Here is a 19064-nt window from a genome sequence, read left to right on the forward strand (position 1 = left end):
GGCAACCTTCAAGCTCCGCTGAGGGACCCACCTCGCTGGCTTGCTCAGGCATGTGGCCCGGGGAAGCTCTGGAGATCTGGAGCAAGGTGGTAGAGGGGTGCTGGGGTCACCCACGTCCTGTACCCCCCCTAGGCCTGGTTAAGAAGGCCTCTGGCATGGCAGAGGCCTGCTGAACCCCATGCTGGTAGATAAAAAATTTTAAATAAGCAATATAAGAATATATATAACAACAAAATAAGTGCTAAAAATTAGTACTAACAATTTATCAAGAAAGAAAGAAGTCACAAGGGGCCAGAGCAATGGCACAGCGGTAGGGCATTTTCCTTGCACACGGCTGACCCAGGACAGACCTGGATTCGATCTCTGGCATCGCATATGGTCACCCAAGCCAGGAGCAATTTCTGAGTGCATAACCAGGAGTAACCCCTGAGCATCACCAGGTGTGGCCCCAAAACAGAACAAAATAAAAATAGGTCACAAATGACTGATATCTTGAATCAAAGAGGACAGCCTTCATATTTTATCAGAATGAAAAGAAAATATATTTGGAGCAATTTTGCCAATACATTGGATGATGAAATGTGCAAATTATATAAAGTTCAAGAAAAAATAATGTAGGGCCGGAAAAATAGCAGGTAGGTAGAATGGTTTGCCTTGCATGCAGAAGGACAGTGGTTTGAATCCCAGCATCCCATAGGGTCCCCCGAGCCTGCCAGGAGCGATTTCTGAGCGTAGAGCCAGGAGTGACCCCTGAGCGCCCGCTTGGTGTGACCCAAAAACAAAAACAAAAAACAATAAAAGATAATGCTCTGATGTTTTGTCAGATTAATACTCAACTCTGGAAGAGGCAAGGAATAGTTTATTTATCAGTCTGTGTCATATACAGTCATTTGACAACATTCGGGCAGGTTGAAAGTTTGTCCTCAAAACAGTTTTAACCTCATGGTCACCAGAAGGGATTTCTATAGGGAAAGAACAGGAAACCAGGAAGTAGGTACAGAAAAGAACCCCATGATTTTACTGGCTACTTCTTTTGTTTTGTTTCTGGATTTCTAGATTTCACCTGCTGGTGCTCAGGGATTACCCCTGGCTCTGTATTCAGGAATCAGTCCTGGCAGTGCTCAGGGGACCATATGGGGTACCAAGGATCAAACTTGAAGTGGCCACTAGCAAAGCAAGTGCGCTCACTGTCTGTTGGACTATTTCACCAGCTCCTAATTTGGTTGTGATTAAAATGATTGTGTGTGTGTGTGTGTGTGTGTGTGTGTGTGTGTGTGTGTGTGTGTGTGTGTGTGTGTGTGAGAGAGAGAGAGAGAGAGAGAGAGAGAGAGAGAGAGAGAGAGAGTAGACGCAGAGCTCCTGCCTTAAAGACAGACAGGCACCTCTGAGTAAAGGAAAACCAAAACCAAAACAACGAAACACTTATTACATAATACTTATAAATCATATAATCCAGCAAAGTTTTGCAAGTCTCCCTAGGGCACAATAAAGCAGATTTTTCAGCATGTTCTATAATCAGCGTGTGGGTGGTACAACACAGCTACTTTCCCAGTCTACTATTTCAGATTTGCTGCTTTAACTGTCTTTTTTTTCAAACACTTTATTTGGGGGGAAAGTTTGCCAGCAGCAGTGTCAACAACTTCTACTTCTCCCAGAATGACAGGCATCTGCAGTTAGGGACTGTCATTTGTAACATCTTTATTTATGTATGTATTTATTTATTAGGGGGCTCCGACTCAGGGGTTCGTCCTGGCTCCTGGCAGGCTGAGGTGGGGGGCGCCAGAGGGGATGCCGGGGTTCCAACCACCGTCCGTCCCGGATGGCCGCGAGCGAGGTAAACGCCCTCCCGCCGCGCTAGCGCTCCGGCCCCTTTAAACAGTACTTTAATATGCAAATCACTTCCGCGACGGACGCGACGCTTCCCCTTCCAAAGTCCGCCAGGGCGAGCCGGGCTGTCAGCTGGTTGGCGGCCGCGCCTTGGAGGCCGGGCTACAGCGGAGCCGATTGGCTGGCGCCGCGAGCAAGGGCAGCGCGGCCTTCAGCGCCGCGCCGGCGCGGATTGGCCGCCGCGGGACCCGCCCCCCGCGCCGATTGGCTCGCGCCGGGGGCGGCGAGGACGGGGGTGGGCGCAGCGGGTGCGGCTCGCCGATCGCCGCGGCGGACCCGGCGAGAGCGGCGGCGAGAGCGATGGCGACGGCGGCGGCGACGGCGGGCTGGCTGCTGGGGCGCCGCGCGGGGGCCTGGAGGCTGCGGCCGCGCGCCGGGCTCGTCCCGCACAGGCGCCACTCGCTCCTGCCCGTGGACGACACGATCAACGGGCTGAGCGAGGAGCAGAAGCAGGTCGGGGGTGCGGAGCGTCGGGGGGTCGCGGGGCGCGAGCGCGCGTGGAGTGGAGGCCGCAGGGAGCCGGAGGGCGGCGGAGGGCGCCGGCGTCGGGAAGGGCGCGGGGCCGGCGCGAAGGGCTCTCGCTCTCGCTCTCGCTCTCTCTCTTTCTCTCGCTCTCTCTCTCGCTCTCGCTCTCGCTCTCTCTCTTTCTCTCGCTCTCTCTCTCGCTCTCGCTCTCGCTCTCTCTCTCTTTCTCTCGCTCTCTCTCTCGCTCTCGCTCTCTCTCTCTTTCTCTCGCTCTCTCTCTCTTTCTCTCGCTCTCTCTCTCTTTCTCTCGCTCTCTCTCTCGCTCTCGCTCTCGCCCCGAGACGGGAGTGCTTGTCGGCGCGCGTCTGGAGTGCCCTCGCTCGCTGTGCAGCGCCCGGCCGCGTCGGACGCCCCGGGCCGGGCGAGGGGCGCCGAGCGACTCGGACGCGTCCGCCAAGAGCCGCCTCGCTTACATAACACGCGCGGCCTCGCCGGCTGCAGGAAAAGCGCCCCCCGCAGCCGCTCGCCCGCCCCGCCCCGCCCCGCGCCGCGCCGTCCACGGGCCCCGCACTTCCGCGCTCGCGGGGGCGCCGTCTCTTCTGCCCAGACCTGGCCGACGGAGGCCCCGGGGAGCCGGGCCGTGGGGGAAGCTCCGAGGGCCGGAGCTGTCCGAGCCTCCAGCCTCACAGCCCGACGCGTGAGGGACGGGAGCTCTCGAGCAGCAGCGGCGAAAAGGCTTCTGCCAGCCGTTAAGACGAGTCTCACAATGAGGCTTACACGTGGCCACTAATCGGAAGGCCACCCTGGCAGGAGCTGCAGACTGGACCGTGGGCACAGTATTTGCCGGCGTAGAAGACGACCCCTCATTCTGCACTTCAAACACAGGTCTAGGCCTCTATTCGCTGTATCATGCAGAACGTTCCTGTGCTGCGACTGGAGGGGCCACCGTGAGCCGATCCAACGAGCAAAGGTTCCGAGGTTCTGCTGGCAGACTTCCTCTCTGACTCTGGCCCATCTGAGCAGCTTTTGACAGTGTCGGTTCGGGTCCAGAACACTGTCTCGTTGGCATGCATCCAAAGCCTGCGTGGATGGGCTGAGCCAGAGCGGAGGATCCGAGCAGCCTGGCAGTGATTGGTGCCGGATCGAGCTGGAAAATTCGTTTTGTGGCAATGTTCACACAATTTTCGTTGAGCGGCATATTGAAACATTTTTCGGGATATACTCGGCGTATAAGACGACCCCCGATTTTCGGTCGACTATTTTTTTTTGTTTCAAAAGTCGTCTTATACGCCGGAAAATACAGTACTTGCCTGGTGCAAACTCGACTGAGCTGGGTTTGATCCTGATCACCACTAGCTGGCACCCCCAAAACAAAGAAGCAACGAAAGAACCTGGGCCCTTGACAGAGAGGACAGCCCGCAGGGCATTTGCCTTTCAGTTGCTGACCCAGATTGGTACCCTTGTACCCAAGCCCTTAGAAATTACTCCGGAGCAATTACTCAGAGCCAAGAGTAACCCCTGAGCATCACTAGGTGTGACTGAAAATCCAACCAGTGCCCCCCCCCCCCCAAAAAAAAGAAAAGAATCTGGCATGCATAGAACTGAAAGGGATGGCTGGAGCTTGGGGTTTCGAGTGCCTGGACTGAGAGAGGTTGGGAAGCTTTTCCTTTAAGTACAGTGGAAAGCCATGGAATGATTATGTAACAGTGACAGTTTCTCTTCGGAGCCACACCTGATGGTGCTCAGGGTTTACCCCTCTTGCTCTAGGGACCATCTATGATACTAGGGATCAAACAGGAGCAGCAACTTAGAAGGAAGGGCCTTGGCCCTGCACTCTCTTCAGTAACTCAGTAACCTAGAGTGACATTTAAAAACAACTTTAATGGGGCCGGAGCAATAGCACAGCAGTAGGCCATTTGTCTCGCAGGCAGCCGATCCAGGACGGATGGTGGTTCGAATCCCAGCATCCCATATGGTCCCCCAAGCCAAGAGCAGTTTCTGAGCGCAGAGCCAGGAGTAACCATTGAGCACCGCCAGGTGTGCTCCCCCCCACCCCCCCAAAAAAAAAGATGATTTAGAAGGAGGATCATCTCTGAGCAAATTTAGTAGAACCTCCAAATTTTAGCTCTATGCTGCCTGAAGAAGTTCCTTTTCCTGAAATCTTACCCTGACTATGTGTTCAGCAGTGGAGAGGCTGTCGTCAGTGACAATATCGGACCATTACTTCTCTCTTCCAGCTGCGTCAGACTATGGCTAAGTTTTTCCAGGAGCACCTCACCCCCCGGGCACAAGAGATTGATCAGAGCAATGAGTTCAAGAACCTGCGAGTGAGTCCTCAGTTCCATTCTGGGTGGGTGGGATGTGCAGCCCGGTGCTGAGCTGGGGGGATCTGAGAGTGCTCTGCCCCAGGGAAGGGAAGGGCTGCAACAGTCTCAGGGAGTGAGACCTCCCTAACAGTGTAGCCCCTTTCTGGGAGCATTTGGGTTTCGCTGGATGTAACCGGCTGCTGCTGCTTCTTGCTCATCACCCTGCCTCCATTCTGTCTGCAGGAGTTTTGGAAGCAGCTGGGCAACTTGGGAGTCCTGGGCATCACTGCCCCTGGTGCGTAGTTTCTTTTCTTCTTTCCTCCTAAAGAGAACTTCACTTGCATCCTCTTTAACACTCTTCCAAAGGAAGAGGGAAAAGTAGAGAAAGATCGTGCTCAAAGAACCCTAAAAGTTTTCCAAAAGTCTTCCCTTTTGGCTCCTACCAAGCAGTTATTAGCTTGGAGAAGAGTCTGTCCCAGTGTTTGTTTAGGCATCGATCCGGGTGAGAAGGCAAGAGTCAGTATGATTTTCATTTGGGGGGGGGGGCATACCTGGTGACACGCAGGGGTTACTCCTGGCTATGTGCTCAGAAATTGTCCTGGCCATATGGGATGCCAGGGGATCGAACAGGTCCTTCCTAGGTTAGTGCGTGCAAGGCAAACGCCCTACCACTTGCACCTATCATAGAGCCACCACTGGACTCTGGCCCCAGTCTGATTCTCTTGGCTCAGAATCAGAGACTCTTGAAAGTTTATTATCATCCTTAATAACTGGCTTTGAGCCAAAGGTTAGTGCACCTCATGTCCACTTTCCACCACTATCGCCAAGTATGGCAACAAAACAGGTACAACTAAGTGATTTGGAGAGTTTAGAAAACTCTCCAGATGATCAGTTGTCTCAGTACTTTACTTTCTTTCCTGTCTCCCTGAATCCTTAAGATGTGCCCTAATGGGGCCGGAGCGATAGCAGAGCAGTGGGCATTCGCCTTGCACACAGCTGACCCAGGACGGACCTGGGTTCGATCCCCAGCGTCCCATATTGTCCCCTGAGCCAGGAGCAATTTCTGACTGCAGAGCCAGGAGTAGCCCCTGAGCACTGCCAGGTGTGGCCCCCCAATAAAAAACAAAAAAAAGAAAAAAAAAGGTGTGCCCTGTTGATAACAATTAGTCAGGACCACTAAGAGCAGATGTGTCTGTGGTAGCTGCCCGTGTCTTCTACACAGTTTGGCCCAAAGGCTCGTTTGGGAGCAGTTGTGGCTGCGGGGGTGGGGTGGGGGGGTGGGGGGGGGAGAGGCCCGCCTCTCTGTAACCACATTCGATGGCCAGATAAGAGCTGCTGGGCATGGCTTCAGGTGTTGGCCTCTAAAGAACAGGCCCAACCTGGCTCTCTGGGTTCAGGGTACCTGTGCCCCCCTCCACCCACCACACACACACAGTGGGAATGCGGATCTCCTCCAGCCCGGGTGTCAGAGCACATGTAGAACACAGAGTACTTCGTACACCCTCCTTTCCCCTAGGACACTTCCAAGGATTTAAGAATGACCATGAGTCATGATCGGATGAGACCACTTAAGAGTTAAGCCCTTTTGAGGGCCGGAGTGATAGCACAGTGTTTGGGTATTTGCCTTGCATGCAGCCGACCTAGGCGGTTCAATTTGTGGCATCCTGTGTGGTTCCCTCAGCCTGCCAGGAACAATTTCTGAGCTCAGTGCCAGAAGTATTGCTGGGTGTTACACAAAATAAAGGAACAAAAACAAAAAAAAAATCCTCAAGAGTCACCTTATCCCCTTTGTTTGTTTGGTTGGGTTTTGGCCCACACCCGGTGGCTCTGCATCAGGAATCAGGCCCGGGCTGGCCACATGCAAGACAAACACCCAACCGCTGTGACCTTTAATAGTGACTGTTCAGGTGTTTTCCTTTAGCAATGTGAAAGACATAACCAGGAGTTACCAATTTTTTTTTAGAATCACACCTCAGCTGCAGCAGGCAACAGCAGGCAGAATCAGTTGAGCTTGTAAAGGAGAGTCTCCTTGTAATTATGGGGCTCCTTGGGGTTCTCTGCTACCAGGAAGTGTGAGATTTTTGTCAGAGTCCCCTCTGACCAGCCTCCCCTCACCAACTCCCCCCCTGCCTCCCTCACGTTTGCTTCCAGCTCAGTACGGTGGCTCTGGCCTGGGCTACCTGGAGCACGTGTTGGTGATGGAAGAGATGAGCCGAGCTTCTGCATCTGTGGGCCTCAGCTATGGCGCCCACTCCAACCTCTGCATCAATCAACTTGTTCGCAATGCAAATGAGGCCCAGAAAGAGAAATACCTCCCCAAGGTAAGAAATTAGAATAGAGAAACTTGGGGGGGGGGGCACGGAGAGATAGCACAGCAGTAGGGCCTTTGTCTTGCATACAGCCAATCCTGGATGGTCCCATATGGTCCCCTGAGCCTGCCAGGAATGATTTCTGAGTGCAGAGCCAGGAGTAACCCCTGAGCACTGCTGGCCCCATAACCAAAAAATAAATAAATAATAATAGTAAAATAAAATAGGGACAGAATCAGTAGCTCATTACATACTATGTTCAGAGCACTGTAAGAAGCAGAAGATGAGAGAGAGGCCAGGGAGAAAGCTCAGAGAAGTGTAGTATATGCTGAGACCTCAGGTTCGATTCCTGTCACCACAGTTTCCCCTTTCCCCACAGTGGTCCTAGTGATCCTCAGCATTGTTGGGCCTGAACAGCACCAGGGTCAATCTCATAAGAAGTGGGCCTGGGGTCCCCTGAGCACTTACTTTAGAGACCTCTAAAAAAAAAAAAAAAAAAAGCGAGAACCAGCTCCCCTAGGAAGAAAATGAAGGGAGGAGAGATTTTTCACCCTGTGGGTATTGAGCTCCCCTTCTGCAACTCAACCAATCTGCTGGTCTGAGAGAAGTATGAAAGGGGTCATGTGAGCAGTAAACTGAAGTCATAACCAGCTCTTTGGGGTTCTCCTTGCAGCTGATCAGTGGCGAATACATTGGTGCTCTAGCCATGAGTGAGCCGAATGCTGGCTCTGATGTTGTCTCCATGAGACTCAAAGCCGAGAAGAAAGGTGAGGCTCCTCTGCAATGGGACTTAGAGTGAACAGAGGGCAGACCTGGTCAGGGGGAGGCACTCAGGGCTTTCTGGAACTTTCCCAGCTGGGAGCTCTTGCTGAGTGGACTTACGTGGCCCTGGCAGGCCAGCATGGCTGGAGCCAGAGACCAGTTTCCCAATCCTTTAGGAGATTATTATGTTCTGAATGGCAACAAATTCTGGATCACCAATGGCCCGGACGCTGATGTCCTTATTGTCTACGCCAAGACAGACGCAGCTGCTGTACCAGCTTCTCGGGGCATTACAGCCTTCATTGTGGAGAAGGTGAGTGTGGGAAGAGGTAGTGGCGATGATCCCCAGCCAAGGACGGGTGTGGCCAGCATCACATGTTCAGCCCTGGCTCCCTGGGGTGGGGCAGGTTGAGGCAAGCCAGCCAGGCGGGGTCAGAAAGTGGAGCCCCGGGATGGTGAGCCTCATCCCCAGAACGAGGGTATCGGTGGTCTTGGCTACAGCAGCTGCAGACACAGATGTGAGGGAAATGCAAATGGAAACTGGCGGCATCTCCACCCGTTCCTATCCTAGCAGGCAGGGTCTGAGGTAGAGAGTACAAATCAGAATGAGAAATGAGGTGTTTGGGCCAGTACAGCAGGTAGGGCGCTTGCCTTTCATGCAGCTGACCCTGGTTAAGTCCCTGGCACCATATGTGGCCCCTGGGCTACCATAGGAATGATCCATGAGCACAGATCCAGGAGTAGTGCCTGGCTAGTCCTGCCAGACCACCAGTGCCAGGTGTAGCCGAAAAACCAAAAGAGAAAGGGGGCCAAAAGAAGGACGGGAGCGTCTAGGTGTACTTTTCATAATGGGAGAGAACTGAGTTGATTATTGTTTGGTTAAGAGAAAGGAAAGAGGGCCCGGAGAGATAGCACAGCGATGTTTGCCTTGCAAGCAGCCGATCCAGGACCAAAGGTGGTTGGTTCGAATCCCGGTGTCCCATATGGTCCCCCGTGCCTGCCAGGAGCTATTTCTGAGCAGACAGCCGGGAGTAACCCCTGAGCACTGCCGGGTGTAACCCAAAAACCAAAAAAAAAAAAAGAGACCAGGCCCTATGTGGCCTGGGGACCACAGAGGTGGGGGTCCAGAAGAAGCTCCTTGAATGGATGCTGGGAAAGTGGCAGCAACTTCCACAGGGTGAGGAAAGAGTGGCTGAGGTTGGAGGAGTGAAGCATGTGTCCAAAGAGGTGTTGGCACAAATGGGAAATGGCATAAGTAACACATTGCACCATTCACCTGGCTGCAAAGCAATCAGTCGTCTATCAGTCCTGGGACAAGAACACTCCTTGAGGTTTAAAGGGCAGGAACAAGTAAGCCAATTGCTTGAGGATGTGATTTCCCTTGGAGGAAGGGAGCCAAGTCAGAAGGGGCAAAAGGTCTCTAGGCATTTCCTCTGAGAAGTGGGGAGAGCAAGCCAGCTGCAGAGGAGGCTTGGTGCTGGGGCTCAACCTTCCAGAATTGAGCCTCAGTCTCAGAGCAGGGCCCTGTGTCCAAAAACGAGCATCAGTGCTGAAGGGACTTAGTGGTCCCTTCCTGGAGGTTCTGTCTGTAGTAGGTGGTGCAGGTCAGCTACATAATCAGGGCCACCTTCTGTTCCTGTAAAGGGGATGCCCGGCTTCAGCACTGCCAAGAAGCTAGACAAGCTGGGCATGCGAGGTTCAAACACATGTGAACTGGTCTTTGAAGACTGCAAGGTGCCTGGTGAGTTTGGGAACAGGGTCCCCTTGTCCTGACCCTTCTGGCAAGCTGGGACCGCTTGTCTCTGATGTGGGGAGACTTGAGGGATACGAATATATGGGACTCAATCTGTGGGGGCTGTGGGAAAGGGTGTTTTTCTGGTGGGCTGGGCACAGCATGTCTACAATTGACCTTTTGGTACCTGGAATAGAAAGTGAAGACCTTGGGCCAGGGGGTGGAACTCGGTGGTGTAGCACTTGCACTGCATAGATGAGGTCCTAGGTTTGATCCCGAGCTCTAAAAAAGGATCTGGGCTATGCATTTAGTACAGTGATAAGATGCTTGCCTTGCACATCACAACCTGGGTTCAAATCCCAGCACTACATATTGGTCCTCAAAGCCCCTGCAGGAGTGATTCCTGATCATAGAACCTGAGCACCACTAGGTATGGCCACAAACACCCCCCGCAAAATCTCTGTCCATCAGCCTACCTGGTCTGCATTCTGCCCGTTCAGTCTGTGCGAGACTTTCCTTAATGCCACTGAGACCCCTCTAAAGAAACTGATGGATTCAGATTCAGTTCAGTAGGCCACTGAGTATTTTCCTGAGTAAGAATGAGTCTTGGGGCCAGAGAGAAGCACAGCGGTAGGGCGTTTGCCTTGCATGCAGATGGTGGTTCGAATCCTGGCATCCCCGATGGTCCCCCATGCCTGCCAGGAGCAATTTCTGAGTGCAGAGCCAGGCATATAACCCCTGAGCACCACGAGGTGTGACCCAAAACAAAAAACAAACAAAAAAATTAGATATAAAAAGAACTGGGCCATATGACTTTAGACCAAACTAGCTTGACTTCTTCAAGGCAGGCCAAGCAGAGAAGGGGAAGAGCCAGTGACTGGACCTTGGTGTTTGGTCTGGGGAGAGGGGAAGGGGGGGGGTTCCTCTAGCAAATACCCCTTAGTAACTTTCCTTTTTTCTTCATTGGCATGCTTATTGAAAGTCATGTGGGCCCAGAGAGATAGCACAGCAGCGTTTGCCTTGCAAGCAGCCGATCAAGGACCAAAGGTGGTTGGTTCGAATCCCGGTGTCCCATATGGTCCCCCCAGCCTGCCAGGAGCTATTTCTGAGTAGACAGCCAGGAGTAACCCCTGAGCAATGCTGGGTGTGCCCCCCCCCCAAAAAAAAAGGTCATGTGACTTATTTATTTGTTGTTGTTGTTGTTTTTGGATTATATCCAGCAGTGCTCAGTGCCCAGGACTTACTCTAGTTCTGTGCTTGGGGATCACTCTTGTCACGCTTGGGGGACAAGATGTGTGGTTGGCCACGAGCAAGGCAAGCACTTTTCCTGCTGTCCTGTCTCCCAGCCCAAGGTGACTTAGAAAGGACCACACCCCAAACATAAGAGGGATGGTTCAGGGATCGAGACGTTTGCCTTTGTACCTTTCCGACCCTGTAGTTTGAATCCCTGGTACCACTGGTGGTTCCACTTGTATCACCTGGGCTCACTCCTGAGCACAAAATCCAGAAGAGTCCCTGAGTACCACTGATTGTGGCGGGGGGTGGGGGTGGGGTGGGGCGGGGCAAACAAACCAAAGCTAAGAGCATTTATTAAAGCTGAGGTTGCAGATGTTTCCTTGACCACTACCTCTCCTGGCAGCTGCCAACATCCTGGGCCATTTGAGTAAGGGTGTCTACGTGCTGATGAGTGGATTGGATCTAGAGCGGCTCGTGCTGGCTGGTGGACCTATTGGGTGAGTGTGAGGTTCAGGGGCACTGGGTGCTGCTGCTGCAGCCTGGCGTGTTGGGGAACATGACCATATGCAGGAATTCTGGGTTTAATCCCCATCCCTGAGCCAGAAATTGCCTTCATGCACCACTGGTTATAAAACAAACAAATCAACCAGCTAGCGAAGAAGCTCCCCTTCCCTGGTGCCGAAGACAAACACAATGAGGTGGCATTCTAAGCAGTGAACCTCGTACGTAGAGACCAGGTCATGAAACAGGACACTTGGCCCCAACTCAGGCTCTTGCTCCTGGATCAATTTGGGCAGCCTCAGGTGGCTGAGAGGGTGACATGCTCCTAGTGTTCCCTCTCTCCTCTCTGGGATTACAGCTCCTGTCTGCCAACCTATGTCCCCACTTCCTGGCCTGGCCTCACTAGGGACGGGGGCCAGTGAGGCATCACCCCAGTGTCTTTCTCTCTGACAGAATTATGCAGGCAGTACTCGATCACACGATACCCTACCTGCACGTGAGGGAAGCCTTTGGCCAGAAGATCGGCCACTTCCAGGTGAGAGGGTGACTTGGGGCGATCAAGTCCTTCATCGACATCCGCTTTTCTTTATGAAGCAAGAGGAGGGGCTGACACTGAGGGGCACGGCCTTGAGCATATGGAGGCTCCATGCAGTTTCCTTCAGGTGCTGTGGGCTTCACAGGTTCCTCTCTTTGAAAAGGAATGAAGTTGGTAGCAGGTTGTGGGAGGCCTGTGGGAAAAGGGAGCAACTTTATTTTTGGTTTAAAGATGCTGCAGGCGAGGCCAGAGCGATAGCACAGCGGAGGGCATTTGCCTTGCATTTGGCTGACCCAGGGTGGACCTGGGTTTGAGCCCCATCATCCCATATGGTCCCCGGAGCCAGGAGTGATTTCTAAGCGCATAGCCAGAAGTAACTCCTGAGTGTCACCGGGTGTGGCCCCAAAACCAAAAAATAAAGATGCAGCAGGCAGGGGCCGGAGATAAAGTAGAGGGGCTAAGGTGCCTGCTTTGTATGTGGTTAACCTGTGTTCAATCCTTGGCATCACATTCAGTCTCCTGAGCTCTGCAGGAGTGACCCCCTAAGCACGGCTGGTGTTGCCCCCTCCCAAATAAAATAAGTTGCTGCGGGCTGAAAGATAAAATAAAATGTCTAGGGCTGGAATTTTAAGACACATGCCTTGCATGCAGCTAACCCCAGTAAAAGAGTAAAACATTGGGAAAGCGCCTGCCTTGCATGTAATTCATCTGGGCTCATCTACTGCATATGGTTCCCAGAGCCCCACCAGAATAATCCCTGAATATTATCAGGTATGACCCAAGCCCCGAAAACCGTAAAAAAAGGTTAGTGAACGCTGCCGCAGGGCCTCAGTAGAGCTGTAGGAGGTGGAGGGCTTGTCACAGGTGTCCAGTATGGCCTCCACTCTTCCCTTCATTGTGAAACCTGTCTCCTCCATCCTACTCTGAGTGGCTGCCTCAGGGCTCCTCTCCCAGCCCTGTAAGCACCTTTCTGGCTACCCCAGATGTGTTGGTACTTGGGAGGGAGTGTTCTGGAAGGAACATAACTCTGCCCTTTGAATTGTCTTCCTTCCTACTGCCCAGCTGATGCAGGGAAAGATGGCTGATATGTACACCCGTCTCATGGCCTGTCGGCAGTACGTCTACAATGTGGCCAAAGCCTGCGACGAGGGCCACTGCACGCCCAAGGTAAGAACAGGTGGCCGAGGAGGGGGAGTGGGGGCAGGGCCTGCGTCGGAGGGACTAGCGGCAGGATCCTGCTCACCTGGAGCCTCCCCACAGGACTGCGCAGGTGTGATTCTCTATGCAGCAGAATGTGCCACCCAAGTGGCCCTGGATGGCATCCAGTGTTTCGGTGAGTGGCCCCACGCCTCCTCACTTTGTGTTCCCTCAGGCTGCAGCTGAGCCGGTGCCCTTAGGCTCTTCTGCCTTGGGTGCTGGAGGGAGGGGAAGGAGAGACATGCCCAGAGCTATAGAAATAAGTGATAGCCATCCTGATCTGGGCTACACCGTAGTTGAGGCTGACTCTAGGCAATGGCCCAGCTTTTTTTGTTTATTTTTGGGTCACACCCGGCAGCTCTCAGGGGTTCCTCCTGGCTCTATGCTCAGAAATCTCTCCTGGCAGGCTCAGTGGACCATAGGGGATGCCGGGATTCGAACCACTGTCCTTCTGCATGCAAGGCCAATGCCCTACCTCCATACCATCTCTCAGGCCCTTTTTTTGATTGTTTTGTATTTTTTGGGGGGTGTTGGGTCACACCTGGCAGTGCTCAGGTTTTTCCCAGCTCTGCACTCAGAAATTGCTCCTGGCAGGCTTGGGGACCATATGGGATGCCGGGATCCAAACTAAGGCAAATGCCCTACCACTGTGCTATCACTCTGGCCCCATACGGCCTAGCTGGAGTGTCTCACTGGCCCTACTGAAGACTACAAATGCCTTAGCCAGAACATACTCTTTGGTGAGGAATGTAGTACAGGACTTAAGGCACTTAATAGTTCCCTAAACACCACCAAACTAGGTAAAGAATGCTTTGTGGTAACTCGGCCCCCTCCTCCCTGCCTATGTCCTTGGCACTCTGGGTGACTCCCCTCACCCCGCCCTTTAATACTGCTCTTTCCAGTGACCTGTTTCTCGTGCTCTTCCTTCCCTCGTCTCTCACTTTTCCTGGCCCTGACCCCGGCTACAGGTGGCAATGGTTATATCAACGACTTTCCCATGGGCCGCTTTCTTCGAGATGCCAAGTTGTATGAGATTGGGGCAGGGACCAGCGAGGTGAGGCGGCTGGTCATCGGCAGATCTTTCAACTCGGACTTCCACTAACCCGGGGCCGGAGCAATAGCATAGCAGATAGGGCGTTTGCCTTGCACATGGCTGACCCAGGTTTGATATCCGGCATTCTCTAAGGTCCTCTGCGCCTGCCAGGAGTAATTTCTGAATGCAGAGCCAGAAGTAACCCCTGAGAACTGCCGGAAGTGACCCAAAAAATAACCAAAAAAAGAAAAGAAAACGGACTTCTACTAACCTGAGACAACCCAGCCACCACCTCTCTCACCACCTAGAGGCCTTTTATGAGCAGAAGTGGCAGCGCTCCTTCCCTACCCAAGGAAGGCCCACAGCACAGCTCTCCTGCTTCGTCAGCCCTCTGGCCTCCGCAAGAAGTAGATCCCAGCACTGCCACCACCACCCAGCCTGCTCTGCTCTCAGGGTTGTGCCAACCCCCAAGAACAGCATTCCCAGTTCTGAAGACCCACAAGAGCCTCACATCACTCCCGGGCATCTGGGGGGCTTTAGCACCTGTCCTCTCCAGGTCCCAGACCTGGGACCCGGTCTCCAGGAGAGAGAGGAACCTGGGTGCAGACCAGCTCCCACCTTTTTGTTTGGTGACCCTTTGGCTGGGCTGCCTCTGCCCAAGCACACCAGAATTATTACACTCTCCCTTCCTTCAAACTCAGTTCTTCCTGGGGCACTCCAGCCCCCCCCCCCCCAACCTAGCCTTCCTTCCTTGTAAACAGCAATTAATTAGTAAGCAAGCCCGATTTCTTTGACGACCTTTCCCCCACCACTCCCCTAGGATTCCCTTCCACAGCTCACAGGTCCCCGGCTTGGGATGATCCTCTGGAAAGGGGCTTCTCTAACTCTGCTGTGCCCAAGCCCACAGCGCCAAGGCACCCCGTGCTTGTCTGGTGCCAGCCCACAATGTGGCACAGCCCTCTGTAGCAGCACACTCCAGCCCAACACACGACACCCACAGATGCAGGGCAGGCGGGCGACAGGCCTGGCTGGGTTGGCACGGTGCCAGCAGCTTCTGTCCAGGAAACGTTTTCTTCCATCGCCCCGTGGCTGCTTCTGTTACAACTGCACACCTGGCTGCTGCCATTCGATATTAAACAGATTTTGAAGCAAAACTTAACCTGCTGCTGCACTAGTGTGTGGAGGCATGTTGCTGCCCTGCCCACACCCATGTCCTGGGAGAGTTTCTAGGGTGGGACTAAGGGTTCTGCCAAACCCACAAACACATCACCACCACCACCACCACAAGCAACTTTACAACTTGTAAAGGCAAGTTAGTTTGACTCCCCAAGGTCAGAACTGGAGCTGGAGTAGAAGTCAACAGGGCAGGGCGTGGGATACGCCCCCAGCCCAGCCACTGCACAGCCACCTGCGGTCAGAGGAAACATCTCGGTTCCACCCCAGCTGGCTTCCTGGTGCCAACTTGTTTCCTTGGCTGCCAGCCCAGAGGTGCCTATTCTGGCGTTTGGCTCTGGCCTAAAGCCAAATGGCGTTCACAGCCTACGCTTGAGACCAGCCTTGAGGAGCCTTAGTCCAGTTCTGATATAAGTGGAGGACCTGGGCCCCAGGGGACACTGTTGGGCTCCATCAGGGTAGACATGAATGGGGTCAAAAGTGGTGGTCTGGTTGGATTTTGCCACGTATCAGAACCAGTCTAAACAGTATGGCCAGCTGGGATGTTCTGCCCTGTCTACTGGTCACGAAGCTCTGCCACCAACTTGGGGAGAATGTGATTGTTCTCCTGATAGGCTGTATGTGAAATAGAATGTTTAAAAATAGGGGCCAGACGGGCCCAGAGAGAGCACAGCGGTGTTTGCCTTGCAAGCAGCCAATCCAGGACCTAAGGTGGTTGGTTCGAATCCCGGTGTCCCATATGCCCCCCGTGCCTGCCAGGAGCTTTTTCTGAGCAGAGAGCCAAGAGTAACCCCTGAGCACCACCGGGTGTGGCCCAAAAACAAAACAAAAAAATAGGGGCCAGAGCAGTGGCGCTAGAGGTAAGGCGTCTGCCTTGCAAGCGCTTAGCCTAGGACAAATTGTAGTTCAATCCCCTGGTGTCCCCCCAAGCCAGGGGCAATTTCTGAGCACATAGGAGTAGCCCCTGTGTCAACGGGGCCTCCCCACCCAAAAAAAAAAGAATGTTTAAAAATCTAAAGGAAAAAAAACAAACCTTAGTTGTAAATGCAAGAGCCAGACCCTTTTGGCTTGCAGACCTTGTTTACATGTTCATGAGCTCCAGACACCAGCCCCCCCTTCCCAAAACTCCCTCTTCCAACCCCACACCGCAGGGGTGGGTCCCCAATCCTATAGCCTATATTCCTCGTGGACAACGCTTCCATTCTTTGCTTTCCAAGTTTTTCCTGTAGTGTCACAAGGCAGGCGAGGATACACCCCTTCTAGAACTTACCCTACAAAAATGCCAATTCCTAGAGGAGCTAACCCCGCTAACACCCCCATGGGGCCAACAGTGAAACTCAGGGCAACCTATTAGAACTGACTTGGGGCCTAGTGGACATTCCCCCAAGAGACTCCAAGCCTAATTCTAAATTTTACCTTAAATCAGGTAGGGGTGACTGTTCACCTTTATTTTTATATTATACATTTATTGGTTTTGAGGTCACACCAGGTGGCACTCAGGAGTTACTCCTGGCTCTACTCAGAAACCGCTCTTGGCAGGCACAGGGAACCCTATGGGATGCCGGGGTTCTCTCTGGCTCGACTGTTCACCTTTCAAAATCTCTTCTCGACCTATTAACGCTTGACCTTGCGATAAACAGAAAGGGTTGCACGGGCCGGAGAGAGAGCACTGCCTTTGCCTTGCACGCAGCCAACCTGGAATGGGCAGTGGTTCGAATCCCAGCACCCCAGATGGCCCTCCAAGCCTGAGCCAGGAGTAACAGCAGCCGATGTGACCCCAAAACCAAACCATAAAGAACCGGGCTACTTGAGTTACCCCTGAACCCAGAGACAGCCTGAGCCAGAGCTGGAGAGTGTGCGAGGGGGCTCAGCGTGGTCTGATCCCTGCCAGGTAGTGAGAAGGTGGCGCGACCCTCAGCCTAGGGCAGGCCCGGGGGTCCTCCCTCCTCCCTCGGGGGCTCCCCTAGCTCCAGCCTGAGTCGGGAGCCGCGGCTGGGCGGGCCCTGCGTGGAGTTCGCCTGACCCCTGCTGGCCACCCGCGGGGTCGCAGGCGCGCAGAGCGGGTCGCGCAGGCCTTGGATCTCCGGGGCTTCACATCTTAGGGGGCCAAGCAAACCTGGGGGGCTTCCTTCTGGCTCAGGGGTCAGACCTTCCTGGCGTGAGATGCAAGCACTTTGCCTCTTACCTTGTACTATCGAGAGAGAGACAGATTCACCAAGCAAATCTCAAAAAATGAGATAGGGCCAGAAAGATAGCATGGAGGTAGGGCATTTGCTTTGCATGCAGAAGGACGGTGGTTTGAATCCCGGCATCCCAAATGATCCCCCGAGCCTGCCAGGAGCGATTTCTGAGCCTAGAGCCAGGAGGAACCCCTGAGCGCTGCTGGGTGTGACCCAAAAACTAAAAAAAGAAAAAAAAATTCATTCCTCCCTCCCTCCCTCCCTCCCTCCTTCCCTCCCTCCCTCTTTCCCTCCCTCCCTCCCTCCCTCCCTCCCTCCCTCCCTCCCTCCATCGGTCCTGGATCGGCCACTTGCAAGGCAAACACTCTATCACTGTGCTATCTCTCCGACCCCTGAAATCTCTTGTATCCTTGACAATCCGTGTTACAACTGACCAGCCCACATCCCTCAACCTTTACTCTATATCACTCTCCCAGCCAAATCTTTCCACACTCCCTGCACCTAGGAAAGTTCTGGTTTTGCAAGACAAATGTGTCTCTGGCTTCTGCCTCCACCTGTCCCCACTTGGGGACCTCTTTGTCTGACCATTGCAAAAGGCCTTCAGGACACTTTCTATGTCGCTCTCTGCTGAAGAAATCCAGGACCTTCTTGTTTCCCTTGCGTAGTCCCTCAAGTCTCCATTAGGGAGACTCCATTCTCCTTCCGAAGACATCCCTTCTCTGTCTTCCTGCTCTGTCCTCACTGCACTCTTCCCATTTGGGATTCCTTCCTACTTTCCCCAGGCAGGTCGTATCTGAGGGTTTACTGCCGCTGTGGCCGTGCTTCCTTCTTGTAAGTCTGTCTCCCCTGCTTTAGGTTAAGGCCTGGAGAGCTAGAGATGTGTTTTCACTGATTTGATGAATTCCCCATCCAGCACAGTTGCTGGCACGTAGTTCGTGCTCAGCAAACACATGTTGGAAGAGTGAGTGGGTGTGTGGTACCCTTTTGTTCGTGGTCTGCTACTGCTGTGGTTATTTCTGCCTGTGGCCGCTATTGGGCATATAGTGAGTTCTTTGGGGTCAAGGATCTTTTCTTTTTTTCCTCCCTTATCTGAAACCCGACTACTGCCACCACTGACCAGCTCAAACCCTCTGTGGCTGTTTCTGCTGAATGAATAAAACAACAGGTGGGCGAAAGCTGGCTTAATCCCCAGAGTTGGCAGAAACAGCAGGGCCAGCCAGCCTTCCTGGTCCTCCCTTTTCACCCTGGAATAGTCAGGGCTCAGCTGTAGAGGAGAGGCCCTCGCCCCCAACATTTCTTCGATCCACTGAGAAGCAGAAAAGCCCATCCTCTGCCAGCTGAGGACAAGAATGGCCTTGAGGACCAGAGAGAGAAAGTTTCCCAGGCTGAACACATGCTCACATGCGGGAAGCCCAAGTTCCATACCCCCAGAACCCCAAGAACGTGTCCTGTGCATCTCGCGATCAGTAGTAGCCCCTGAGCTCCCTGCAAAAGTGAAGCCTGGCTGGAAAGAGGAGTCAGCATGGGCCTGCATACCATTCTTTACCTCTCAGGTAGAGTACATGGTGTCTGCAGAAGTGTCTGGGACATCTGTAGGTACTATTTAAAAATAGAGATAAAACAGGAGAGACAGTATAGGGCATTTGCCTTGCACACAGCCGACCCAGGACGGACAGTGGTTCGAATCCAGGCATCCCATATAGTCCCCCCATGCCTGCCAGGAGCGATTCCTGAGCGCAGAGCCAGGA

General features: G+C 53.4%; 1 protein-coding gene across 1 annotated transcript; it reads left to right on the plus strand.

Moving 5' to 3' along the window:
* Positions 1 to 1788: 1788 nt before the first annotated feature.
* On the plus strand, positions 1789 to 14488 carry IVD (isovaleryl-CoA dehydrogenase). The gene is made up of 13 exons (XM_049785010.1): positions 1789 to 1834; positions 1934 to 2340; positions 4590 to 4679; positions 4902 to 4953; positions 6810 to 6979; positions 7641 to 7734; positions 7906 to 8042; positions 9374 to 9470; positions 11101 to 11194; positions 11652 to 11733; positions 12796 to 12900; positions 12994 to 13066; positions 13899 to 14488. The coding sequence occupies exons 1-13, from the start codon at positions 1789 to 1791 to the stop codon at positions 14030 to 14032; spliced, it is 1581 nt and encodes a 526-aa protein (XP_049640967.1). The 3' UTR covers positions 14033 to 14488.
* Positions 14489 to 19064: the final 4576 nt, after the last annotated feature.

Source organism: Suncus etruscus, chromosome 12 (assembly GCF_024139225.1).
Source record: "Suncus etruscus isolate mSunEtr1 chromosome 12, mSunEtr1.pri.cur, whole genome shotgun sequence".
In the NCBI taxonomy this organism is placed as follows: Eukaryota; Metazoa; Chordata; class Mammalia; order Eulipotyphla; family Soricidae; genus Suncus; species Suncus etruscus.

Bases quoted from the DNA above. Each gene is read 5' to 3' on its own strand.
- IVD (XM_049785010.1), top strand. From the start codon at position 1,789: ATGCCGGGGTTCCAACCACCGTCCGTCCCGGATGGCCGCGAGCGAG. The intron at 2,341-4,589 runs GTCGGGGGTGCG...TCTCTCTTCCAG, and splicing joins TGAGCGAGGAGCAGAAGCAG to CTGCGTCAGACTATGGCTAA. The intron at 11,734-12,795 runs GTGAGAGGGTGA...CCTACTGCCCAG, and splicing joins AGAAGATCGGCCACTTCCAG to CTGATGCAGGGAAAGATGGC.